At 44.2% G+C, this 27,843-nt stretch overlaps 3 protein-coding genes across 3 annotated transcripts in view; 2 read left to right on the top strand and 1 right to left on the bottom strand.

Moving 5' to 3' along the window:
• Positions 1-3,554, top strand: part of LOC106562099 (inositol 1,4,5-triphosphate receptor associated 1) — a 28,512-nt gene extending 24,958 nt beyond the window's left edge. Inside the window, exons 23-26 of the mRNA XM_045689122.1 lie at positions 96-160; positions 908-1,027; positions 1,291-1,428; positions 1,552-3,554. Coding sequence (XP_045545078.1) covers positions 96-160; positions 908-1,027; positions 1,291-1,428; positions 1,552-1,798 — 570 coding nt within the window. The 3' untranslated portion in view covers positions 1,799-3,554. The remainder of the gene's footprint in view (positions 1-95; positions 161-907; positions 1,028-1,290; positions 1,429-1,551) is intronic.
• A 2,447-nt stretch (positions 3,555-6,001) lies between these two features.
• LOC106562111 (lymphatic vessel endothelial hyaluronic acid receptor 1) lies at positions 6,002-10,928 on the top strand. Its single transcript, XM_014126709.2, has 5 exons — positions 6,002-7,597; positions 7,996-8,173; positions 8,281-8,420; positions 9,628-9,946; positions 10,196-10,928. Exons 1-5 carry the CDS (start codon positions 7,519-7,521, stop codon positions 10,428-10,430), a joined length of 951 nt encoding a protein of 316 aa, XP_013982184.1. The 5' UTR covers positions 6,002-7,518; the 3' UTR covers positions 10,431-10,928.
• Positions 10,929-11,081: 153 nt separating this feature from the next.
• Positions 11,082-27,626, bottom strand: LOC106562104 (AMP deaminase 3). The gene is made up of 16 exons (XM_014126693.2): positions 27,245-27,626; positions 25,028-25,250; positions 24,740-24,926; positions 23,849-24,014; positions 22,972-23,191; positions 22,761-22,890; positions 22,426-22,620; positions 16,978-17,109; positions 16,588-16,751; positions 16,315-16,441; positions 16,064-16,227; positions 15,444-15,564; positions 14,775-14,948; positions 14,564-14,674; positions 13,992-14,206; positions 11,082-11,482 (listed from the first exon to the last, which is right to left on the bottom strand). Exons 1-15 carry the CDS (start codon positions 27,264-27,266, stop codon positions 14,027-14,029), a joined length of 2,316 nt encoding a protein of 771 aa, XP_013982168.2. The 5' UTR covers positions 27,267-27,626; the 3' UTR covers positions 11,082-11,482; positions 13,992-14,026.
• Positions 27,627-27,843: the final 217 nt, after the last annotated feature.

Below are 27,843 nucleotides of genomic sequence, written 5' to 3'. Positions count from 1 at the left end.
AACCTGACCAAATGATTAAGAGGTAAACTTAAATAGACAGGATATTATCAGTCTGCTTCGTCTACATGCCTATTGTTTGATCTTGTTAATTACAGTGTGAAGCCAACAGTATGAAAAGCAACTTTCCCACTGAGCCCACACAGCCAGCTATAGCTGAGAGGTATGTTCCTCCATCCTCTGTCATAATTTTCACCTAATGCATACCCACAATGGGCGATGCGGGGCCTTAATATATGTACACCCTTATCAGAAGACATCTTGTGCTGTATCAGAATCTTTGCCTTGTGTACTTGACCTTCAGGAAGTAGCTTGATTAATCATTGCCATCCGGATACCAGGGGCCATATACAGCAGATAACTGCACTACCCTTATGCAACTCCCAGATTGTCTATGCACCCAAAATAACTGTGCAACATTCCATAAAAACCCAACTGCAACTGGCTGATGGGATATTCTGAGATGTAATCTAAACATTTGGGCTGGGGAGTTTGACAAAAGCCAGGCCAGAGACTCCAGCCATGGTTTAGTAATAAGGGGAGTCTGAGAGAGAGAGACCATTCAAGTGGTGTGCTTTCTTAGTTCGCCCCATGCCAAAATCTCAGGATCTCTCGGAGCGAGAGAGACAATAACAATTGTATCAAGTGCCTGCTCAGTAAAAGCCAGGGACGTTTTAAGAGTCCCCATGTACACATTCTGCCTTTGTACTTTTGGTGTTTATGCAAGCTTGCCTGGCAGTGATGGTGCCATCCACGCACGCTGCCATTCAACTGCGTTCCAGCCTGTCCATTAACACAAGGCCACAGTGTTATGATGGAAAGCCTAATGACCATGATGCACTCCTCTTTCTCATCATAATATCTGTTGGTAAAATGTTCTATGTGTTCTTTCCGCTATGAAACAATGCAGTGGAAAGAGTGTGGCAGAGCAGGAAGCTGAGCCATCTGCCCCAGCCAAGCCCTCCGTCAACCTAGAGGAGATCAGATCAGAGATCAAGGCAAAGATCGAGGAGGAGGCCTACAATAAAGGGTGAGGCCCTTTTCTATGTACCTGCTCACCCTGACCACCCACACACATACCCATAGTCACACACCCTGTGCACACTGACAGAATAGTGTCAGTACATAATACTATGAAGAATCAACAAAATATTACAGTACATTCAGTACAGTCAGCATTGCAATAAAGTGAAGTATTTTATATGTAATGTGCCTCTGCTGCCTTATGCTACTTCCTCTACGTTCAGCTCATGTGCCTTTGATGAGAAAACAAGTGTAATGTTCCAAATACAGCTACCAAGAGGGACTGAAGAGAAGTAAAGAAGTCAAAGAGGTGGAGGAGGAGGAGGAAGAGGAGGAGGAGAAGGTAGAGGAAAAGCCAGAAAAGAAGGATGAAAGAAAAGAAGTCAGCAGAAAAGAAAAGTTCAACAGGTAATTTTCACTTTATGTAGATCAATTGTAAATAAATGATGATGTAGTTATACTAGCCACTGTATAATGACTGGGTGTATACCTTGAATTGTTCTGAATCACCTCTCAATTTTGCCTTTACAGTAAGGTTGAAGAGGTCCTAGTTGTCCTTGACCGGCTTTGCCCCAAGATTTTCCGTCGTAACCGACTTCTCTGGATTGTTTTGACGTTGTTCCTGGTCACGTTTCTGGCCGTCAGTGTTTTCACATACTTTAGTGATCGCTATAACAACCATGGGGACATGTCGGCAGAAAAAGCCATGGTCCAGGGCAAGAAGAAGATCTTTGGACTGAATGTAGGAGTACAGCCAAAGAATCCCACTGCAGAATAACAAAGAGCATGTCTCATACTTCTCTCAGTCCATAGACTCTTTTTTCCCATGATACATCAAGAGCTGAACTTGAATATAGGGTTTTGAAGATCTAGGGTTTGGGGGATGTATCTTTGGGAGCGTTTATTTAGTTTTTTATTGGTTTCAGAGGATAAGCCTTCTAATGATCATAAACTTTATCAAGGCATATTTATGTTGTGTTAGGAAAGCTGCCTGAGTGTTTCTGATGGTGATATATGATTGTTGCTTAGGGGGCCAAGTATAATAGTGTGATGAAATATGTTCTTATCTACAGTGACTTCGGATTCGGATTTGAAATGATACAATGACTATTAGGTGAAAATGCAGACTGTCAGCTTTAATATGAGGGCCTTTCTATCCATATCAGGTGAACTGTTTAGAAAATACAGCACTTTTTGTACGTAGTCTCCCCATTTCAGGGAGCCAAAAGTATTTGAACAGATTCACTTATATGTCTATTAAAGAAGTTCAAAATGTAATATTTGCCTTGTGACTCTACCAACCTGTTGGATGCATTCACAGTTTGTTTTGGTTGTGAATGGTAAATAATGTATTGTGTCATTTTGGAGTTGTAAATAAGAATATAATCTTTTTCTGAACAATTCTACTTTAATGTGGATGCTACCATGATTACAGATAATCCTGAATGACACAATGAACAGAATGAACAGGGAGGGTTAGCATTTTGGAGGGGAATGAATCATTGTTCCCGTATCATTCATAATTATCATGGTAGCATCCACATGAATTTAAATATGGTTTAGAAACATGTTCTACTCTTATTTACAATAAAAGTGACTCCAAAATACAGAATACATTATTTACCATTCATTTCTCTTCGGCACAAAATAATCTGACACACAAACTGCAAATGCATTCAACAAGTTTGTATTCACAAGTTTGATGTAATCATTGCATGCTATAAATATGGGACCATATACTACACTTTTGGCTACTTTAATACACATAGAAGTGAATTTGTCCAAATAGTTTTGGTTCCCTAAAATGGGGGGACCTTGCACAAAAAGTCCTGTAATTTTTAAACGATTCACCCGATATGGATGAAAATACCCTCAAACTAAAGCTGACAGTTTGCACTTTATAGTCTTTATCATTTGAAATCCAAAGTGCTGAAGTACAGAGCCCCCCAAAAATATATATTTGTCATTGTGCAAATACTTTTGGACCTCACTGTGTATATTCACAATGTATTGTTATTTTTCCTTGTCCTACTCTGAATGTCATCCTGGAGGACTGAATGTGGCCCCTTGGGCGAAAATGGATGATTCATGATGAGTTCCCTAAGACAAATGTCACAGTAGACTAATGTACATTCATCTACCACTCTGTTACTTTTATGTTCATTCTCTCAGGTCCAGTAAGCGGACATCCCCTGAAGAGATTTACAGAGATATTTAAAGAGATGTTTTTTTTGTTTTGTTTTTTAAGTAAAATATCTATATTTGTGGTATTTAAGCAGATACTTTTTTGGAAAATCTATAATATAAGCACATTCCAAAGTAGTTCCTCAAGTGCAATATTTAGCAGCTGATGGTTCTTGTTTGTATGTATCGTTACTGTTATGGTTTGCGTCCTCCGAGCACTGAAAGATTTCCTTCATGTACGAGAGCACTTTTAGACAGCATGAGAAATGTTTTATCTTCTTCGCACTTGTGTGCCAGGATTTTCTGTTGTGTCATCTTCGCCTTGAAATAAAGGTGCCTTAAAACTCCCAGCATTCATTTCCATAGTGAATAATGTATGTCAGACAAACAGGTGCAGTTTACATGATGTCACGATCGTCGTAATAATTGGACCAAGGCGCAGCGTGAGTAGCGTTCCACATCTTTATTAAAATGTGAAACTTTTACAAAAACAAAAACAATAAATGAACAAACGAAACGTGAAGACAGTGAAGTGCAAATAGGCACCTACACAAAAACAAGAACAAAATAACTACTTAAATATGATCCCCAATTAGAGACAACGATTACCAGCTGCCTCTAATTGGGAATCATACAAATCACCAATATAGAAAGTAACCTAGAACCCCACATAAAAATAATAAATTAGAATAACCCCCAGTCACGCCCTGACCTACTTCACCATAGAGAAACAATGGTTCTCTATGGCCAGGGCGTGACAGTACCCCCCCAAAGGTGCGGACTCCGGCCGCAAAACCTGAAACCAAATAGGGAGGGTAGGGGGGGTGATTAGTGTCGGTGGTGGCTCTGGTGCGGGACGAAGTACCCACTCATTCCGCGGATCCGCCAGCATCGGGGGGTGGCTCTGGTGGGGGACGAAGAACCCTCTCAGCTCACGGATCCACCATCTTTGGTGGTGGCTCTGGTGCGGGCCGAAGAAACCATTCATCCCGTGGATCCAGCCATGGACCCAGGCTGAACACTGTGCCTGGATCTCGATGCCGAGGAAGGCTCCTGCCATGGAGGGGGACTGGACACCGGCTCGGACATCGGTGCTGAGGAAGACTCCTGCCATGGAATGGGACTGGACGCTGTGTCTGGACTGGGCATCGGCGCCGAGGAAGACCCCGGCCATGGAGCAGGACCGGACGCCATGCTTGGACTGGGCATCGGCGCAGGGGAAGGCTCCGGCCTTGGAGCTGGACTGAACACCGTGCCTGGACTGGGCATCGGCGCAGAGGGAGGCCCCTGCCCTGGAGCAGGACTGGACGCCTTGCCTGGAAGCTCCGGACCGTTGACCCCCGCTGAAGGTTCCGGACCGTGGACCGTCGGCGGAGGTTTCGGACCGTGGACCGTCGTCAGAGGTTTCGCACCGTGGACCGTCGTCAGAGGTTCCGGACCGTGACACCGTCGCCGGGGGTTCCGGACCATGACACCGTCGCCAGAGGTTCCGGACCGTGACACCGGAGGCTCCGGACTGGGAACCGTCGCCGGAAGCTCGGACTGGGAACCGTCGCCGGAAGCTCTGGACTGTGAAGGCACACTGGAGGACTGGTGCGTGGAGCTGGCATCAATGGTACCGGTTCGATGACACCTCGCACGGCAAGTGCGGGGAGCTGGCACAGGACGCACTGGGCTGTGGAGGCGCACTGGAGACCTGGTGCATAGAACCGGCATCAATGGTACCGGTTCGATGACACACCTCGCACGGTGGTGTGAGGAGCTGGCATAGGACGCACCGGACTGGGGACACGCATTTTAGGGCGAGTGCGAGGAGGGGACACAGGACGCACCGGACTGGGGAGGCGCACTGGAGGCCTGATGCGTGGGACCGGCACAAGTTGCACCGGACTGGTGATACGCTCCTCCAAAAGCCTGCGTTGCCGCATACTCTTAGCCAACTCCATTCTCCGGTATCCTTCCTCGCACTGTTCCATTGACTCCCAGGCGGGCTCTGGTACTCTCCTTGGGTCGACCGACCATCTCTCTATCTCCTCCCAGGTTGTCGCTGGCTCATTCCTCAGCTCCGCCGACCACCCCGTGTGCCCCCCCCCCCAAAAAAAAAAAATTGGGCTGTCTTTGTGGCCGCGAACCACAGCGCCGTCGCTGTCCTCCCTTCTCTCCCTGCGTCTGCCGCCAAGGAAGGCGATCCTGTCCTGCCAGGATTTCCTCCCAAGTCCAGGATGCCTTCTCCTCCTGGACACGCTGCTTGGTCCTTTTGTGGTGGGATCTTCTGTCACGATTGTCGTAATAATTGGACCAAGGCGCAGCGTGAGTAGCGTTCCACATCTTTATTAAAATGTGAAACTTAGCAAAATACAAAAACAATAAATGAACAAACGAAACGTGAAGACAGTGAAGTGCAAATAGGCATCTACACAAAAACAAGATCCCACAAACACAGGTGGGAAAAATAACTACTTAAATATGATCCCCAATTAGAGAAAACGATTACCAGCTGCCTCTAATTGGGAATCATGCAAATCACCAACATAGAAAGTAACCTAGAACCCCACATAGAAATAATAAATTAGAATACCCCCCAGTCACGCCCTGACCTACTTCACCATAGAGAAACAATGGCTCTCTATGGTCAGGGCGTGACAGTACCCCCCCAAAGGTGCGGACTCCGGCCGCAAAACCTGAAACCAAATAGGGAGGGTAGGGGGGTGATTAGTGTCGGTGGTGGCTCTGGTGCGGGACGAAGTACCCGCTCATCCCGCGGATCCGCCAGCATGGGGGGTGGCTCTGGTGGGGGACGAAGAACCCTCTCAGCTCGCGGATCCACCATCTTTGGTGGTGGCTCTGGTGCGGGCCGAAGAAACCATTCATCCCGTGGATCCAGCCATGGACCCAGGCTGAACACTGTGCCTGGATCTCGATGTCGAGGAAGGCTCCTGCCATGGAGGGGGACCGGACGCCGTGTCTGGACTGGCATCAGCGCCGAGGAAGACCATTCACCATAGAGAAACAATGGCTCTCTATGGTCAGGGCGTGATACATGAAGCAAACAGGTGTATTGGCAGAATTCTCATGTTAACCTCGGTGGAATGAGTCATACAGTAATTGTATTTTTCAACACAGTGCTTGTTCCCTTCCGCCCTACACTTATGAAAATGAAAGATCTTATGGACCTTTCATATCTCTCAGGAAACCACTTATGTAATCTAATTGGCTGCATTAAGCTGTAGCTGCAGTGTGTCAAGGCTGCTTGAGTGATTCTCTCTATTTTCATATTAAATTAATGTCACAAAAGAAAATATAGATGTCCTCTTTAGATGTCCATTCTTTTGGGACATTTAAATGTCACTGACTCTTCTCATACGGCAAACAACTACTTTTGCTTATTTTTCCGTTGTGCCTGCGTCATTTCCTGCTGTACTAGGTTGGGGTGAGGTGTTTTGCTGGAAGTGGGATTTTGCTGTGTGTCAGAGTCACATCAGAGGATGCCAGGGATCACGGGCTTGTTAATGACTGAGCAATGGGCAGAGGGAGGAAATCATTGTGTGAGGTGCCAAAGTCAATAAAAAAGAAACCATTTTCCCAACATCTATCTGTGCCAAACACTCCTCCTGTACTCTCTCGAAAGAATACAATTTAAGGACTAGCTAGTTTGATTTATGCTTATTCTGTATCCATATGTTTTTTTTAGGCAGACTCCCAATCTGACATGCCTATCTATTAAAACAAATTTTACTAAGGTTCAATGTTTTAATGTTAGTTGTTTTAACAGAAGCGATTCTTGAGGTCAAATCAGAAATGATCATCTCAGAAATGTTTTCCTGAAGTCGGTAAAGGAGTCCTGAAGATCAGTTTGGATGGAATCCTCCATCTGTCTTTTCAAGCATAATGTGTTATTACACAGTATTATGAGTAAGAGCTGTTCATCTTATTCTCAATTAATTAACCTCTTAAAAAATATTACCACTACTTCAGCAGTTTATGCCACACTTCCGATGCTTCTGCACCATGTTATGTTAACGTCTTGCTACATTTATCTTATTCTTGGACCTGGTTGGATCCTAAAGTGCTCATACTGAATGGGCTGTACAACGTACTTCCTGCTTCCTGCTCCCGGTGGTTCCGTGGCCTTGTCACCACCTCGTCTGACTGGTCATTTATGCAACAGCCTTTTACACTTCATGAACCCACCCTTCTGATCTGAAGAGAATCACCTCTCACTAACCCCTTTATTTGGCTCACAGACACACAGTGGAACACCAGTGGTACACATCCCAGTAGCTCCCAGTCCTGTGTCTCTGACCGTTGGTAACCATGATGCAGGTTTGGATCCTCTCACTACTGCTCACACTGTCATTCTGTGGTCTACATGTTGATCCTAGCAAAATCAATGGTAAGATGATTATTTTTTATTTATTATTTTTATACTGTATGTGCCTCAAAGCTCAAAGATGTTGCCTTCTTTCACTAATCAAAATCAGTCCTCAAATATGCATTGTGCTTTTGGAGAATTATTTTGAACATCATTTTGAAGTGATTTTGTTATCTTCATTAATGATTACTGATGAACATTGATATAAATATATATTAAATATTGCAAGGCATGCAAATGATACTTTCACTAAATGATCTAAAATAAAATAAAATCATTAGTTTTAAATATTCTGATGTTTTATTGGATTTTCAAATTGATAAACTTGACTAATTAGAAACAAGACCAGTGAAATATTGATAATGTTTTAAAACCAGCAAACATGCACATAAACTTATCTTCAATTCCCTTATCACCAGCTTTCCCAGAGAGACAAATAGCTGGGGTGTTTCTGGTCAGCTACACAAATGACCTCAACCAGTTAACCTATGCCTTCAATGCCTCTGAGGCCAGGGAGGTGTGCTGGTCTCTGGGTGCAACCATGGCCTCCAATTCCCATGTTGAGGAGGCTCAGAGAATGGGCTTGGAAACATGCAGGTAAAATGGCTTTTAGATTAGATTCTGCTTTGTATGCTAGTGATCCTTTTCATAATAGATAACCTCTGAGAATTAATGAATCCATTTTAAATCGGCTTTGTCTCTAGGTTTGGGTGGATTGATGAACATTTTGCAGTGATCCCTCGTATTGAGGCCAGTAAAACCTGTGGTAAAAATCAGACCGGTGTCATCAAATGGAGAGCCTCTGTCACCAAACTTTTTGATGTGTTCTGCTTCAATGCTTCAGGTACAGTAAAGGATTTTAAAAAATCTTAATCTCAATGCAAATCAAATCAAATCAAATCTAATTGTATTAGTCACATGCACCAAATATAAAAGGTGAAACACTTACTTACGAGCCCCTAACCAACAATGCAGTTTCAAAAAAATACGGATAAGAATAAGAGATAAAAGTAACAAGTAATTAAAGAGCAGCAGTAAAATAACAATAGCGAGACTATATACAGGTGGGAACCGATACAGAGTCAATGTGCGGGGGCACCAGTTAGTTGAAGTAATAAGAACATGCAGACAGAGTTATTAAAGTGACTATGCATAGATGACAACAGAGAGTAGAAGTGGTGTAAAGAGGGGGAGGGGGGGCAATGCAAATAGTCTGGGTAGCCATTTGATTAGATGTTCAGGAGTCTTATGGCTTGGGGTAGAAGCTGTTTAGAATCCTCTTGGACCTAGACTTGGCGCTCCGGTACCGCTTGCCGTGCGGTAGCAGAGAGAACAGTCTATGACTAGGGTGACTGGAGTCTTTGGCAATTTTTAGGGCCTTCCTCTGACACTGCCTGGTATAGAGGTCCTGGATGGCAGGAAACTTGGCCACAGTGATGTACTGGGCCGTATGCACTACCCTCTGTAGCGCCTTGCGGTCGGAGGCCAAGCAGTTGCCATACCAGGCAGTGATGCAACCTGTCAGGATGCTCTCAATGGTGCAGCTGTAGAACCGGAGCGGAGAACGTGATCACACAGTCTTCCGGAACAGCTGGTGCTCTCAAGCGTGTTTCAGTTTTATTTGCCTCGAAGCGAGCATAGAGGTAGTTTTGCTCGTCTGGTAGGCTCGTGTCACTGGATCAATGAATCCAGTAGAGAAATGTTATGGTATAATGATTCATGAATACATAGGCTAATTGCTCTGTGCCTTTCTGTTGACCCTAAACTCTGAGGTAATTGGGATTTTTTCAGAAAGTCAAATCACATACTTTCATTTCCTTTGTGAGACTAACAATTGTATGAACGTGAGAGAAAAAGGGAACATTTGAGTGTGAAAAACATCCTACATTAACTTCCTGAACTGTCCCTGGGGTGGTGTGACCAACTTTTAGGAATTGAGTGAAATTAAAATGTTTGGCAAACAGCTACTGTGATGTTAATGCTGGATATCAATTTATTCATTTAATTGAATGTGAATAGATTGCTAACTTACTCTCGTTTACTTACCACAGTGATACAATTGGAGGATACCACAGCTGATACCGCTTTGACCACACCGAAGCAACAGGAGGGAGCACATCCTTCTCCTTCAGGAGCGGCCTCATCCCCCTCTAACTCCCTCTCTCCAGCCATCATTCATCTTGTCCCCTCCACACAGTCCGCCCGGCCCACCTCTCATTCTCACTCCTCCCTTCTCTCTCTCAGTAGTTTTTCTGATAGCCCAGAGGAGTTAGAGGTAGAACTACCCCAGTCCATGAGCAGCGCAATACTTATCACCTCCACCATTGTTCTTCTTCTGATCGCAATGGCCATTCTCTTGTACTTTAGAACGTAAGTGTTTTTACTACCTTTTTTTTTTGTAAAAGGGAAAAAACTCTATGTAAGATCCCTTGAATTGAAAACCATTATTTAGATCAAGGTAATTCATTAAGCACAATTACTATAACATATACCTGTTGACATGGTCATGCATACATTTGATTTTGTAGCAGAGGCAGAGTGACTTTAGGGATGTAAGTTGATGCTGTGTTAACTAATGTTCAGCCTGCAAGTCACATTTTATTTTTCCTCTTTAAAAAGGAACAATGGGCTCAAGACTATTCTCCCCTGCTGGGATGGGGAGCAGCAGAAAGAGTACATTGAGACAGAGGATTGTGCAGCACACACCTGTTTGAAGGACACAAAGGAAGCCCAGACTGAGGGTGAAGCTAAGGCTGAGCCTGAGGAGGATGTGTGCAAAGAGACAGCCAATGACATCAGTGTGAACATCAGTGATGAGACCAACGCAGATTCAGCATCAGAGACAGAACCTTGATGCTTTAGATTATGTAAGACCAAAGATAAGGTCTGGCTGCTTTTTTAAAGTTGTGTTCCTTTTTTAAAGTGATGTTCCTGCTTATGGAAGTTATGTTGTTCAGTAGTTTGTATAAAGTGTGCATTAATGTTATTCAAATGCATTTATTTATAGCGTGGGATGCCTTTCCAATTTTGCTTTAAAAAGTAATTTCATGTCTCCTTGTTTTTTCTTGTTTATGTTCAAAATAGATTGTTCTAGAGAGCGTCCTATATTTTAACCACTAGATGGCAATGTCATCAAGGCAATTATTGCTGCTAAGTGGATGAGTTGAGACTAGGAATAGTATAGTAGCCGAATTGAAAATAGTTTCATATTTTCTGCTATACATATAATTGTTTGACAACATCAGAAAACGTTAGTCAGTATGCCAGGGCCACTGCTAACTACTGCATTTTAAATCATGTTTTTAAACTAATGCCAATCTTGAACTGATGCAATAAATTCAAACTTTTTGTATCACCTGCCTTGCAGTTACTTCTTAGCCTTTTTTGGAAATGTGGCAGACTAATGCCATGAGATTTGGGTTGTTCTAATGTTCTAATAAACAATGTTTTCCATCATCTCACATTTTTTATTTGCTGTATGACAACAACAAAAAACGAAATAATCCATGTTTAAATATCTTTATTGATAACAAAAGTAACAATTAAAAACAGGCTATTCTACAGCATTCTGTCAACCATTAACGAGCAAGAGGCAAGATAGAGCAGTATAACATCTTTGGACATCTTGAATCTCAGTGCAACTTCTCTCTTGTCCAAACTCTCACAATTCAATTGACTCAATGTTGCTTTATAGATACAGTACAGTACATTATAGATACAATACATTCAAATTAAATATAGCATACTCTGACCAATATAAATGCCTGTTTTCATTCAAATTGAAACAAAACATTCACACAAATATTTCAAGCAAATATCATACAGTGCATACAAGTACAATGTATTGTACCGACAGTGTCCCACAACTGACTTCAGTGTCTTCCTTGGAAACTACTGCATGACATCCTGTAAAAACAAGCACACATGGAAAGGGACAGTGGAAATGTACCAGACTTCATTCATCACAGCTAAAGCAGTGTTCCAGCTCCAGAGATAAACACTGTCAGGTTCTGTCAACAGCTGGGACCGCCAATCACTAGGGCATGATATAGTGAGTGTTGGACATCAAAATAGAAGTGGCCAGTGTTTTTTCTCCCAGACATTGCACTTGAAACCACAAATATCTTGTAACATTACTGAACTGTGAGTAAGTGCTCTGCAGAGTGAGCCGGCCTTAGTGCAGAGGATGTTGCTGCACTGCAGAAGGAAACCCTTGTATTGTGGACCTACATAATTTAGACACTAAGATGTAGTTGGCTCTTACCGCTACCTTTCCAAACTATTTTTATACTGTTAAGGACATGCTCCGGAACTTTGGCGACTAATAAGTATTTATTAAACATCCCGCTTTGGATGTGTTAATGTGTAGTTCATACATGCATAATCTACCTTACCTCAGTTATACATGAAATGCCTAGTTTGAAAGCAACTACTTTTCTGGAAGCTGTGCTTGGCCTACATATTCCTCCATGTGGGCCTGCCCCTTAGGATTCGAATTCAACCAATGAGCTTCAGCCCCTCGACATATGACAGCTAGCAACATGCACATGGTGCACCCACAGCAGAGCGAGAGAGAGAGCAATGGCATGGTGCGTATATCTGCACATATAGTATGTGACATAGTACACCATTTTCGGGGACCACTTTTGGCTCTTGAGAACTATACTGCTCAAAAAAATAAAGGGAACACTAAAATAACACATCCTAGATCTGAATGAATGAAATAATCTTATTAAATACTTTTTTCTTTACATAGTTGAATGTGCTGACTACAAAATCACACAAAAATAATCAATGGAAATCCAATTTATCAACCCATGGAGGTCTGGATTTGGAGTCACACTCAAAATTAAAGTGGAAAACCACACTACAGGCTGATCCAACTTTGATGTAATGTCCTTAAAACAAGTCAAAATGAGGCTCAGTAGTGTGTGTGGCCTCCACGTGCCTGTATGACCTCCCTACAACACCTGGGCATGCTCCTGATGAGGTGGCGGATGGTCTCCTGAGGGATCTCCTCCCAGACCTGGACTAAAGCATCCTCCAACTCCTGGACAGTCTGTGGTGCAACGTGGCGTTGGTGGATGGAGCGAGACATGATGTCCCAGATGTGCTCAATTGGATTCAGGTCTGGGGAACGGGCGGGCCAGTCCATAGCATCAATGCCTTCCTCTTGCAGGAACTGCTGACACACTCCAGCCACATGAGGTCTAGCATTCTCTTGCATTAGGAGGAACCCAGGGCCAACCGCACCAGCATATGGTCTCACAAGGGGTCTGAGGATCTCATCTCGGTACCTAATGGCAGTCAGGCTACCTCTGGCGAGCACATGGAGGGCTGTGCAGCCCCCCAAAGAAATGCCACCCCACACCATGACTGACCCACCGCCAAACCGGTCATGCTGGAGGATGTTGCAGGCAGCAGAACGTTCTCCACGGCGTCTCCAGACTCTGTCACGTCTGTCACATGTGCTCAGTGTGAACCTGCTTTCATCTGTGAAGAGCACAGGGCGCCAGTGGCGAATTTGCCAATCTTGGTGTTCTCTGGCAAATGCCAAACGTCCTGCAACCCCCACCTGTGGATGTCGGGCCCTCATACCACCCTCATGGAGTCTGTTTCTGACCGTTTGAGCAGACACATGCACATTTGTGGCCTGCTGGAGGTCATTTTGCAGGGCTCTGGCAGTGCTTCTCCTGCTCCTCCTTGCACGAAGGCGGAGGTAGCGGTCCTGCTGCTGGGTTGTTGCCCTCCTACGGCCTCCTCCACGTCACTTGATGTACTGGCCTGTCTCCTGGTAGCGCCTCCATGCTCTGGACACTATGCTGACAGACACAGCAAACCTTCTTGCCACAGCTCGCATTGATGTGCCATCCTGGATGAGCTGCACTACCTGAGCCACTTGTGTGGGTTGTAGACTCCGTCTCATGCTACCACTAGAGTGAAAGCACCGCCAGCATTCAAAAGTGACCAAAACATCAGCCAGGAAGCATAGGAACTGAGAAGTGGTCTGTGGTCCCCACCTGCAGAATCACTCCTTTATTGGGGGTGTCTTGCTAATTGCCTATAATTTCCACTTGTTATCTATTCCATTTGCACAACAGCATGTGAAATTTATTGTCAATCAGTGTTGCTTCCTAAGTGGACAGTTTGATTTCACAGAAGTGTGATTGACTTGGAGTTACATTGTGTTGTTTAAGTGTTCCCTTTATTTTTTTGAGCAGTGTACTTTCAGAACTACTGGCAAAAAATATACAAAAGTACTGGAGAATCTCTTTAACTGCAATGGCACCCCTTGTTATCAGCTTTCACAGTAGCACACATGCAGCCAGAGATACAAGAGACACACTTATCCATTCAAACCATTGGGTTTTTTCTCCCATGAATGCAAGAGATATCGTGATGGTTGAGAGCTTACATGCATGGATTGAGCTAAGTCCCATGTTGTTGTGGTCACTCTGGTTGTGTGCCAATGGCCGCTTCAGTCTTCACTGCATCCACTAGGAAGCTGAGCTCATTGCACAGGGTCTCGTGGCGGTAGGCCATGCGGATCTGAGCCACATTGGTCCGCCGAATGTCGTTCCCCTCAGGTCCATCCTTCAAGTAGTTGGCCCCAATAAAGTGCTTCTTCTCCTGCACAAAATTAGTTATACAGTATTACCAGAGATTGTATATCATGTAAGCTCCTTAAGTCTAACCACTCCATTAGATGGGGGACAGGGGAAGGATATTTCATGTTATTTTGCATTCATGCTATTATACACTCTATAAAAAAGGTGCTATCTAGAACGTAAAAGGGTTCATTGGCTGTCACCATAGGAGAAGCCTTTGAAGTACCTTTTTTGGTTCCTGGTAGAACACTTCTGGGTTTCTACCTGGAACCAAAAAGTATTCTACCTGGAACAAAAAGGGTTCTCCTGTGAGGACAGCGAAGAGCCCTTTTGGAACCCTTTTTTCTAAGAGTGTAGATATCAGTGCCCAGAGCTCTACCTGGTGAGACAGGCCACTCTGCAGCACACTGTTCCTGGCAATCTCACACACATCACAGGTGCTGAGCTTCCACAGCTGGGCCGCGATGGCATACTCCTCCATCAGTGCCTCCTACAGACAGGACACACTGTCATCAAGTACTGTCCTACAAAACAGCTATGGAACACTCAGCTGGAGCTGATTTGAGCTACTATTTTCTCCAATAGTTTACCTTGGTATAGTGGAACTGCATAGGATCATCTGTTGATAGAGACACGCACAGCCCCTTGTGTAGGAACTCCCTGAGAGGGTTTTTGGAATATTCCAGGAACAAGCTGTTATTGCTCAGAGGAGACATGGCAATGGGCACCTGGGCCAGGTAGTACAGGTACTGTAGGACAGGGCTCTGTGGCAGAGAAAGACAGACACACTCAGTACATACACACAGACTCACACACACCTCGCTGTCACCTGCTCAGCGTACAGGGTTTCTGCTTACTGTTCAGCAGACGTTAAAATGTGTCAAAAGCTGAAAGCTAGCTCCTGTCCCTGTGGCTGGCTCGGTAATTTTCAGTGGCAGGAAAATGGAAAATGAAGCAAACAGGAAGCCCTGAAGAGCTTAACACTGTTACTGTATTTCAGTACAATGGCTTGCATTTATACAGCGTGCTTTCATGTGAGAATATTAGATAGCTTTGCATTTCTTTAGGGTCATCTCATGATATCCACTATTCATGTGAGTAGCACCTACTGAATCACACAGGAGATCAGCATGAGAGCATTCATTCAAACATGCTGGAGAGTTGAGCAATTATATTAGTCCATTGATGGCAAATAAATGTGTGTAGGCTGGAGTGTGTTGAGGACAGCTGATGCAGGATTCAGTCTAGTAGTAAAGGACCTTCTTAAGGTTGAGGCCGTGGGAGATGTTGTCAGCGGTGAGGAAAGCAGAGACCAGGTGGGTGATGGATCCAGCCTCCCCGCAGTGTGGACGGAACTGGAAGGTGCTCAAGCCTCGCTCTCTGGAAGAGACCCAGGGAAATATTCAGTGGTCATATTCGCGCACACACACACACTACACACACACACACACACACACACACACACACACACACACACACACACACAAGTGCATTATGTAGGCCTACAGTAGCATCTTCAGTGACCTTGGAGGAGCTCCTTGACCATATGTGCCAGTAATTCGTCTGTAATTCTATTCCTTTGTATTATCATAGGGAATTTATTTATAGATGCCTTGGTGCACTACACTGTGCAGTAATGTAGCATGACTGTAATCAGACACCTGTTCTGCACCCCTTGGTTGCCCTCAGGACATTCTGAAGTGCCTTACTGTAAATTCAATGAATAATAGCAACTGAACAATGGGTGTAACACCTCCATTTCCCCCTCAGCAACATCAGCAGAAGGACAGTTGGAACTCTCTGTTTCTCTTGAATGAGATGTAATGGGTTGGGTCCATTACCAGAGGCCTGAGAGGGGCAGATATCAACAGGTACGTACTTCCTCAGATTGTTGAGCACCATGATGTTGGCGTACATGTGGAAGAGGTAGTAGCTGTAAGGAGGGTTTTCATCTGCGGTCCACTGCTCAGGCTTGGGGCTCTTGTAGGAGAACATGTGGTCACTGTGCTTGGACTCATCATCCACACTGTCGAAGCCTGTCACCTGCACAGGAAGAATAGAGGTTGAACAGCGAATGGTTGACACTATCAGGATAGATTTTGCAGGAACATCAAAATGAATTATACTCACATATTTGAGAAATACATGTAGCTCTTTATGGTTCTGTGGATTGACTGTAGCCTCAAACAGAGGAAGGAATATGTTCTCCAACATCTTGGAAAAGTTAGTGATCAACTTTTTTGACTTGAAAATATCACTGAAAGAAGTGAAACATTTTTAAGCATGACAAACATCTCATAAAAAGAGTACTATCTTTTATAGTAGCCATGTTACATACCTTCTCCAGTTGAAAGTTAAATGTAGCTCTTTGCCTTCAGCTCTCACTCAGGCAGCAGCACTTACTAGATCCTGGGGACTTGGATGATCCACTGCATGTTGGTAGAGTGCACTTTGTGCTGGATGAACCACTTGGAGAGGCTGTCCCATTCGTCTGCAGAGCGTCCGTAGATGGACAGACGAGGCTCAGCATGCTGGTACTTACTCTCCTCTAGGTCATGGGACACTTCCTGTCAAGGGCAAGACGTGGTAGAAAGATCAAATAATTGTGAAGTTCTCTCATCTCCAAACAACATCATTATTCTGGGTCTCTGTCACCTCCCATCCATCAGAGTAACACATCCTCAAATGTGTTGCTGCACATGTTGTTGTTGCAAAATAACAAAAGCTTATGCAACATAATATGTGTTATCAATTTGAGAGAATCAGGATGTTTTCAGTATGAATGACCTATACCTTGATAATGCGTGCAAAGTACTCTCCATCTATGAGGTTGTCTGTTTTCAGGTAGATTTCTCGGAGTTCACTGGCCCCCACTGGGTTGTACTTGGAGTTGAACTTATCGAATCTGTGAAAGGTTTGTCTGCCCTGTGGGGTGAGACACACACACAGATCTAATATTAGCTTCTGGATGGCGCTAACAGATCTCCAAAACTGAAATGTGTCTCTAGCTATAGATATAACTGAACAGCTATGGTTACAGAATAAATATGTGTTTTAGGGCATAACAGCTGTTCCTGTACAGTATGGATGATATACTCTTACAAGAAAAAACACATGTCTAACAAGCATTTTCTGTTTTCACATGTTGAACTTAAATTTCACATGTGAAACCATATTTTCACATGTATTCAATTAAGAGCACAAGTCAACACCACCTTATAACACGTGAGGAGAGTAATTGCGGTTTCACTTGTGAAATTTCCAGGTGAAAATCGAATATGCAGTTCCACATGTGAAAAACATTCACATGTGAAAAGCTCACTTTCCCATGTGGAAATGCAAGTTCACATGTGAAACTCAATCATGTGAAAATCACATTTGTAGTTTCATACAGTGTCTTCGGAAAGTATTCAGACCCCTTAATTTTTCCCTTATTTTGTTACATTACAGCCTAATTCTAAAATGGATTTAATAAAATGTTAAAAACTCAACAATCTACACAGAATACCCCATAATGGCAAAGAATTGTTTTAAAAAATATATATTTTTTGCAAATGTATATTATTTTGTAAAAATATATTTACATAAGTATTCAGACCTTTTGCCTATAAGACTCGAAGTTGAGCTCAGGTGCATTCTGTTTCCATTGATCATCCTTGAGATATTTCTACAACTTGATTGGAGTCTACCTGTGGGAAATTCAATTGATTGGACATGACTTTGAAAGGCACACACCTGTCAATATAAGGTTCCACAGTTGACAGTGCATGTCAGAGCAAAAACCAAGCCATGAGGTCGAAGGAATTGTCCGTAGAGCTCCGAGACAGGATTGTGTCGAGGCACGGGATCTGGGGAAGGGTACCAAAACATTTCTGCAGCATTGAAGGTCCCCAAGAACACAGTGGCCTCCATCATTCTTACATGGAAGTTTGGAACCACCAAGACTCTTCCAAGAGCTGGCCGCCCGGCCAAACTGAGCAATCGGGGGACAAAAGGCCTTGGTCAAGGTGGTGACCAAGAACCTGATGGTCACTCTGACAGAGCTCTAGAGTTCCTCTGTGGAGATGGGAGAACTTTCCAGAAGGACAACCATCTCTGCAGCACTCCACCAATCAGACCTTTATGGTAGAGTGGCCAGACTCAGCCCACTTGGAGTTTTCCAAAAGGCACTTAAAGACTCTCAGACCATGAGATACAAAATTCTCTGGTCTGATGAAACCAAGATTGAACTCTTTGGCCTGAAGGCCAAGCATCACGTCTGGAGGAAACCAGGCACCGCTCATCACCTGGCCAATACCAATACCTACGGTGATGCATGGTGGTGGCAGCATCATGCTGTGGCGATGTTTTTCAGCGGCAGGGACTAGTAGACTAGTCAGGATTGAGGGAAAGGTGAACGGAGCAAAGTATAGAGAGATCCTTGATGAAAACCTGCTCCAGAGCACTCAACCTCAGACTGGGGCGAAGGTTCACCTTCCAACAGGACAACGACCCTAAGCACACAGCCAAGACAATGCAGGAGTGGCTTCGGGACAAGTCTCTGAATGTCCTTGAGTGGCCCAGCCAGAGCCTGGACTTGAACCCGATCGAACATCTCTGGAGAGACTTGCCCCGAAGCCACTCCTGCATTGTCTTGGCTGTGTGCTTAGGGTTGTTGTCCTCCCCATCCAAACCAACAGAGCTTGAGAGGATCTGCAGAGAAGAATGGGAGAAACTCCCCAAATACAGGTGTAAGCTTGTAGTGTCCTACCCAAGAAGACTCAATACTGTAATTGCTGCCAAAGGTGCTTCAACAAAGTACTAAGTAAAGGGTCTGAATACTTATGTAAATGTGATATTTCACATAAGTAATGTTTTTGGTTTGTCATTATGGGGTATTGTGTGTAGATTGATGAGGAAAAAAACTATTTAATCAATTTTAGAATAAAGCTGTAACGTAACAAAATATGAAAAAAGTAAAGGGGTCTGAATATTTTCCGAAGGCACTGTATGTGAAAACTTCCACATGATAAAAATGACAAATAAATACAATTCACATGTGTGGTTGAAATAATGTTATTCTGTTAACATGTTGCAGAAGCAATGTTTCCACCTATGGAATTAGGGTGACAGCATCTAAAAATCCTAAATTCTTTACAAGGGAGAAATCATGCGGGACATTCACAGAACAGTGGACAAAATTATTTCTCTTTTCGGGCATGTTAATGGTTCATGTTCAAATGGCGGCGACATACACTGAGTGTACAAAACATTAAGAACACCTTCCTAATATTGAGTTGCAACCCCCTTTTGCCCTGAAAACAGCCTCAATTCATCGGGGCATGAACTCTACAAGGTGTTGTAAGTGTTCCACAGGGATGTTGGCCAATGTTGACTCCAATGCTTCCCACAGTTGGCTGGATGTCCTTTGAGTGTTTGACCATTCTTGATACACACGGGACACTGTTGAGCGTGAAAAACCCAGCAGCATTGCAGTTCTTGACACAAACCAGTGCGCCTGGCACCTATGACCATACCCCGTTCAAAGTCACTTAAATCTTTTGTCTTGCTCTTTCACCCTCTGAATAGCACACATACTGTACACAATCAATGTCTCAATTGTCTCAAGGCTTAAAAATCCTTCTTTAACTTATCTCCTCCCCTTCATCTACACTGATTGAAGTGGATTTAACAAGTAACATCAATAAGGGATCATAACTTTCACCTGGATTCACCTGGTCAGTCTATGTCATGGAAAGAGTAGGTGTTCTTAATGTTTTGTACACTGTCGTGTCTTTGGCTATGCCGGATTAAGTGATATGACAGGCTAATTTATAAAATGATTTCTCTGTAATTAATATTACCTGATTAAGCTAATCATGTAAATGTAATTAACTAGAAAGTCGGGGCACCACGGAAGAACGTTTATAGAGCTGTTATCTTCCGAATAAACTCTTAAAATACTTAGTAATATTTTACATCGATAGCCGTCATCTCAATCCTCACCTTATTTTCAGTCTCATAATGAAAGTTGTAAATTCTTGGCTATCTTCACGAACCCTGGCTAACAAGTTGAATCAGCAATACAAAATTGGGTTTAATTATTTATTTACTAAATACCTAACTAATCACACAGAATTACAAATACACAGAATACAATGACGTTATACAGAAAACGTCCTGGTGGACGGAACCTGTATCATGGCTGGTTACACAAAGGAAAGGGGGTTGGGCTTGAATGAAAGAGCGGGAAGATTTAGGAACAAAGAAACAGCAGCTATGCTATCGTAAATACATTATCTTATGCATTCTAAATTACCGCCCATTTGGAAAAGGAAAATACAATAAATATTTACTCTGAGCTGCGCTTCGGTAGATTGGTCGTAGATGCTGGCCGGGTTGGCCAACAGATCTTCCTGTACTCGGAACAATGTCTCTGGTGGTAAATTGGATACGTGGTGGTATCTTCGTCCGTCTGTTAGACTGGATCCGTCGTCCGTCCTTTCCTAGCCCACGTCGACAGCGGCAGCTGCTAACTCAACGGCTAGGAAGTATCACTTCTGTAGTGAATAAGCTCAAAGTTCATACCATTCGCCATCAAAGCTCACGCCGAGGTTGGCATAGTTCTGTCCTTGATATGTGTGTCTCCTTCTAACGTGGAGGCTGCAGCCCTCCCGTACTGGAACAACCTGGTTATCTTTTCGTCAAAGGATTATATAGTGGAGAGGGGGAGGGAGGTGTTTCATCGTTTATAACCCATGTCTCTTCACAGGGTTGGGCCACTGATCGAGCAGGGCACTTTCCTTATGAAAACCCAATTCTCTCGTTTGGAAGCTAAAATTACATTTCATCTCCTAACAAACATTTTCAATATCAAACATTTCAATTGCATAACAATTCCATGTGACTCTGATAACTAGAGGGTGTATATTTTCTCAGATACAGTTTATGTCGTCCTGTCATCAGTCATAATGTCTCAGATGACAACCGAACTGACATATATACTCATTACGTTCCCAAGCATATTTCCAACTGGTTTTATTAACAAAATATGTGGTACCTTTCCACATTTGTTTGATGTTCCCAGACTCTCTATATTTAACAGGACAGCAGTCCTTCAGTAGGGTCAGTAAGAGAGGGGAAGGGGGAAAGGTATTTATGGGGGGGGTCATAAACCTTACCCACAGGCCAACGTCATGACAACACTCAGTGTAGTTCTGCTGTATGAAAGTCACTGCCTGTTATTAAAGGGGCAATCCTTAGTGACCACATCCATTTTTGGACTTATAAATTAATGATATATACCAATTGATTCTTGAAGAATATAAAATATTTTGCCTCATGACCGCCGAGTGCTGAAGTGCGTAGCGCTTAAAAATCGTCTGTCCTCAGTTGCAACTACCGAGTTCCAAACTGCCTCAGAAAACAACGTTCAGCACAAGAACTGTTCGTCGGGAGCTTCATGAAATGGGTTTGCATGGCCGAGCAGCCGCACACAAGCCTAAGATCATCATGCGCAATGTAAAGCGTCGGCTGGAGTGGTGTATAGCTCGCTGCCATTGGACTCTGGAGCAGTGGAAATTAGTTCTCTGGAGTGATGAATCACGCTTCACCATCTGACAGTCCGGCGGACGAATCTGGGTTTGGCGGATGCCAGGAGAATGCTAACTGCCCTAATGCATAGGTTTGGTGAAGGAGGAATAATGGTCTGGGGCTGTTTTTCATGGTTCGGGCTAGGCCCCTTAGTTCCAGTGAAGGGAAAGCTTAATGGTACAGCATACAATGACATTGTAGACGATTCAATGTTCCAACATCTAGTGGAAAGCCTTCCCAGAAGAGTGGAGGCTGTTATAGCAGCAAAGGGAGGACCAACTCCACATTACTGCCCATGATTTTGGAATGAGATGTTCACATACTTTTGGTCATGTAGTGTATCATGGATGGACAGTCCTTGCATCCGTAGCGTAGTGTAGGGATTTGAGAGTGTTTGCTTTTCTCCAGCCCCAAACCGTAGCATTTTACTGAGACGGTGGTGGGGAGAACCCTTTGTTCATGTTTCAATTAAGGATTGCCGCTTTAAACACCTAGTAGAGTAATAGTGTTATACATTTTCACATGAGGGAAAAATACATGGAAAATAAGATGTGGAACTTCCCACGTGTCTGAAAACGAAGTTTTTCCCCATGATTTTTTCATTTGTTTTTCTTTGTAAGGGTATTGCATGATGGCAGGAGAAATAGATAGAGAGAGGGAGGGTCTTACAGCGTGTACATCCAGGGAGTCCACAGTGAGGTCATAGGGGTCCATGTTGAGGTGTTCAAACACCTCTCTGAGGGTCAGCTTCCGCCCGCCCTTCTCCAGCACCACACGGTCTGCCTCCGTCTTGTAGGTGGTCTGGATGAAGTTCAGAAGGTGCTTCTGGGACATGCAGGCGGCTGCATGGATGTGTGTGTCCACCTGGGGAAAGAGAGACGTGACAGTTTGATTGTGGCTTTTTATCACAAAGCCTCTGGGAAAGTAGCCACATCAGATCTAAACGGTGGACTTTCCCTTCACATTACAAATTTAGCTTTCACCTTCAAGTGCTGGGAACTTGCCTTTCTGACATTGTAGAAGTCTCTGTGTGGAACACCCTTAAGTTCCTTCAGCTCAGCCATCTCATTGAGCATTTCATGCAGGTAGAACTTTGAGCCCAGGAAGTTCAGGCGTCTGTGACAATAGGTCTTCCTGTAAAGCACGTTAGTTATGCAGAGACAAAAATAAAGCTCCATTACACAGTGGTGAGTTCAGGAAGTGGTGGTGACTCACGTGGGTCCATCAATGATCATGGCCAGCACATGGCTGAGGTCTATGGCGAAGGTCTCCAGGTCAGGGTAGGGAAGGCTGCGGGGCCTGTTCTGACTTAGAGCCTCTGCGTTCTCATACACATACACTATGCCATCTTTCGTCTGCAGCTCATAGCTAAGGTTGTCTGGGATATTCTCAATGTTGTAAGGGTCCTCCCCCTCCCTGGGGCAAGGGCAGACATCTGTGGGGAGACCAGTATGACTGACATAGACTCTAATACAATGGACTATACTTGTACAGGACGTTAAGAACACATTATGTACACATAGTTAATTTATGGGCACTGTTTGAGTATACACTGAGTGTTCAAAACATTATGAACACCTACTCTTTCCATGACATAGACTGACCAGGTGAATCCAGGTGAAAGTTATGATCCCTTACCGATGTCACTTGTTAAATCCACTTCAATCAGTGTTGATGAAGGGGAGGAGATAAGTTAAAGAAGGATTTTTAAGCCTTGAGACAATTGAGACATTGATTGTGTACAGTATGTGTGCTATTCAGAGGGTGAAAGGGCAAGAGAAAATATTTAAGTGACTTTGAACGGGGTATGGTCATAGGTGCCAGGCGCATTGGTTTGTGTCAAGAACTGCAACGCTGCTGGGTTTTTCACCCTCAACATTGTCATGTGTGCATCACCACCCAAGGGACATCCAGCCAACTTGTCACAACTGTGGGAAGCATTGGAGTCAACATTGCCCAGCACCCCTGTTGAACACTTTCAACACCTTGTGGAGCCCATGCCCTGACAAATGGAGGCTGTTCTGAGGGCAAAAGGGGGGTGCAACTCAATATTAGGAAGGTGTTCTTAATATTTTGTACACTCAGTATATACCTGGTAAAACCCCGTCCTCTTCCTTCCACGTCTGGTTCTCAGCGCTGCGCAGAAACTGGGCAACGGTCCGGGGAAAGCGATGGTAGGCCAGTCTGGAGTACTTCTCCCTAATGAACAGGGCTTTCATCAGGGTTTTTGCTGCCTGTTCATAGTCCTCTACTGTGATCTGGGGAGAGGAGAAAGCTGTCATTACTAGTCTTATCACATGGCTTTCCATTTCACCCTGTGGACTCTCAACACATGTCACGCCCTGACCTGAGAGAGCCGTTTTTCTCTGTTTAGTTAGGTCAGGTTGTGATATGGGGTGGGCATTCTATGTATTTTATTTCTATGTTTTGGCCAGGTACGGTTTCCAATCAGAGGCAGCTGTCTATTGTTGTCTCTGATTGGGAACCATACTTAGGCAGCCATTTTTCCCTCCTTGAGTTGTGGGATCTTGTTTTTGTGCAGCTGCCTTTGAGCAGCCCCAGAACGTCACATTTCTTTCTGTTTATCCTGTTCATTGTTTTGTTTCAGTTTCACTTCAAAATAAAGGATGTGGAATTACCGGCACGCTGCGCCTTGGCTTATTCATGACAGGGACTTTGAGGACAGTGATCGTGACAACACACAAGATTATTCTTAACCACCTGGAAATGTAAAGTCATACCAAAGTACCACTTTTATTATTTAAATTGTTTATCTAACTTTTATTTTGACAGGGAGTCATGCTGAGTCCAAGTTCTCTTTTACAGACGAACCAAAAACATAAATATACACATCAATATACACGTCAATATTCACGATAAGCCAGTATGCAGTGAACTTCCAGTATGCAGTGAACTTCCAGTATGCAGTGAAATACTGTATGAGTTGAGTATGAACTGTATGCCACCTGCTTAGAGAACTTACACCAGCACAGTAGTCTCCACTGATGGTGACCCTCTGGTACTCGGGGCAGGTCTCTGGAAGTGAGGAGCAGGTGGAGGAGGGTGAGAGGAATGGGGTCACCACAGAACGGGCCCACTCTGCAGTCACAGGGATCTGCAGGCCCTGCAAGGACGCAGACTGTGAACGGATCATCTTGAAACTCTTCTTCCTGGAAACCAAACATTCTTATGAATTCCCGACACTCCAGTACTGAATTGATCAGCTAGGTTCGATTCCATGAGGTCCTGTACTGTTGAGGGCCAGACTCACCTCTTGGCACTCTCTTCTGAATGCTGCTCTGCCAGCTCTTTGAGCAGCTCCCTCTCCTTGGCCTGGTGCAAGCCGATGGGACAGTCCTCAGGGACGGTGAACATGGACAGGGCATCCTTAGTGTCCTCCTCCTTCAGCGCTGATGCGTACACCTTCTCAGCCAGCAGACGTGTCTCCTCATCCACCTCACTCAGCGTGATCTTAGGGAATTGTCTCGGCATGTCTGTAAAAACACCAGCAGTAGTGTAGCAGCTAGTATAAACACTGTACAGATACAGTATGTACGTATACACTTAGGAGTTTTGGAAGCGTTAGATTGGAGTTTTGTTATTGTAGGAGGTGGAGCTAATTCGTCCCCAAAAATCGCTGCCATTTCCAGCATTTCTATCCACTCAGAACTCATATCTTCTTTGTTCATCACGACACCTCACTGTCATGACATGCCTCTGCTATAAGCATTGCTTTTCATATTCACCTAGTATTAACAGAGAGCTATTAGCACAAAGTGTTAGCTAATATTAGATCTATTAGAATATATTCATTTATTTGCTTAGCAGAGTTACCTCGAGGTGAGGCAAAACAACCACCATGACAGATTGACATATTTTGCTGCACTTGTACTGCAATCTCCTTCTGAAATTACTCTGGTAAGCAGATCCTTGAGCACTTCTGACCGACATAAATACTGACAACTGATCACGTTACATTGCCTCTGAGACAATATGCTATTTTCACTTATGACCTTTAGGGTCAACGCCAGGACCTGTACTGTCCTCTCTGAGGACAACATAGAGACAGGGTATAGAATGACATCAGGTTAGTGTTTATCTAATGCAGAGACTGTCTGCTGAGTGAATTGTACTGTCAGAGATCATCTCATTACCCCTGGGATTTAATTAAGTTTTAATTCCCAGCTGCTTCATCATTCTCTTCATTTTCTGAAGACCAGAGTATCTGCAGTTTTACATTCAGGCTGCAACGATGTTGTTTATACTGTTTCATGGGCATGTTTGTTTGTCATGTATCAAGATGAGGCTAGGGACACAAATCTTGAGCTGGCAGATTACACTGAAAAAAATCTGCTGTCTTAAGTGGCTCAATGTGGCCTTCCCTGTGGCTCAGTTGGTAGAGCATGGTGTTTGCAATGCAAGCATGGTGTGTGCAACGTCAGGGTTGTGGGTTCAATTCCCACGGGGGGCCAGTACAACAAAAAAATTGATGAAATGGATGCATTCACTACTGTAAGTCACTCTGGATAAGAGTGTCTGCTAAATGACTAAAATGTGATTTTGGAAATACAGTATGACTGCCATTTTGATTTGTCTCCAGACACATACCAGCTCTATTCCTTTAAGGTTTATGGTCCTAATCATAATCACCTGTGTGACAGTAATGGTAGTACTCTAAACTTTAGAGCCCAGTGTCTGATTGTCAGTCACTGGTCCAGTAACCAAACAGTTGTCCCATTTAGGGACAGGTCTACACCCACAGATCAAGTGACCGAACCACGAGGGGTTTGTTGATACCCCCAATGATATGAAACCCAATCCACCCAGGCACCACTGTGGCCATACAGACCTCGTGCCCCTGAGAGAAAAGCTCTAGTGTCATCAGCGGCAGAGTAATGTCAATGCTCCATTCTGCAAGCCTTTCCAAGAGGGTTGCCATTCCTGACAAAATGCTGTGCCCCAAACACCCCACTGCTCACCCTAAGCCACTTCCAAGAACAGCTTTGTGGATCAAACTAGCGCCTGTCCACTGCCCACTGCACTGCAGACCGACAGAGAGAGCAGCACATTACAGCAAAGACCACAGGTGAACACTGAAAGCTGAGAGGGTTACTGTGAAGCACCAGCAGCATTGATTAATAGATGGGTTCTCATAAATAATTTAGCACCGCTTCTTCCTCTCAATGAATTGGAGTGCTGCCTCACTCTCACACACACACACACACGCACACACTGTCTCCCTCTCTATCTCTCTCATTCTCATTCTCTCTGCTTATACTGCTGCCTCAGCATCAGTTATACCCAATTTTCTTAGTCAGAGACACCAAACAGCCCTCAGTATTCCTCCCAGAGTAATAGCCATCTCATTTCCATCACACATTATGAACTTAATCACATTCTCTCAAACAGCAACACAATAGTTTCCAAGGCTCTAGCTGCTAGAACAGTATGCAGTATACCTTAACTCGTTATCTGCTATGTGCCTTACCTTCCGGTCTGTTCACAGCCATCTCTCTGTGCTGTACAGTCTCCACTGGGAGTCCAGATGACAGAAATCTCAGCTAGAATCACAGTGTCTCTGTACAGGCTCTCTGCGGTAGAGACTGGCTAACAGGATGGTCGCCTGACTCTGATGGGCTGGCTGCGATGTGGGTCGGTCCCACTCTGAACCTGCCGTGGTTCACGACCGCGGTTCTGTTTTCTTTGAGTGTCCTTCTCTATCTATTTTAAGAAGCTAATGGCATCATGTCGACAGAGCCACTGATCCTTGGGATATGTCACAACTGGCTGTCAACAAAGAGAGAGCCCAGAGCCGAGCCACCGGCGCTCCCCTCTGCTGGCTGGGCTCACACACACTCACACACAAACACTCCTCATACACTCCTCTCCACCTTTGGGACAGTGATGAATCACAAGCTGGTAGCCACAGCCTTCCTCTTTAAGGAGCCAGATAGCAAGCTATGCAGCTGTCGCATTTATTGTAAACATTACCCAGGCAGCCCTGATTGAGAGGACTGCCGCTGCGCAGCCATGCATCACTGCTTTGCCTCAGAGCCTCGACAGACCCACCCGCACACATAATCTCAG

Source organism: Salmo salar, chromosome ssa11, assembly GCF_905237065.1.
Source record: "Salmo salar chromosome ssa11, Ssal_v3.1, whole genome shotgun sequence".
In the NCBI taxonomy this organism is placed as follows: Eukaryota; Metazoa; Chordata; class Actinopteri; order Salmoniformes; family Salmonidae; genus Salmo; species Salmo salar.
The sequence above is the reverse complement of the archived record's forward strand: the minus strand, read 5'-3'. Positions and strand labels throughout refer to the sequence as shown.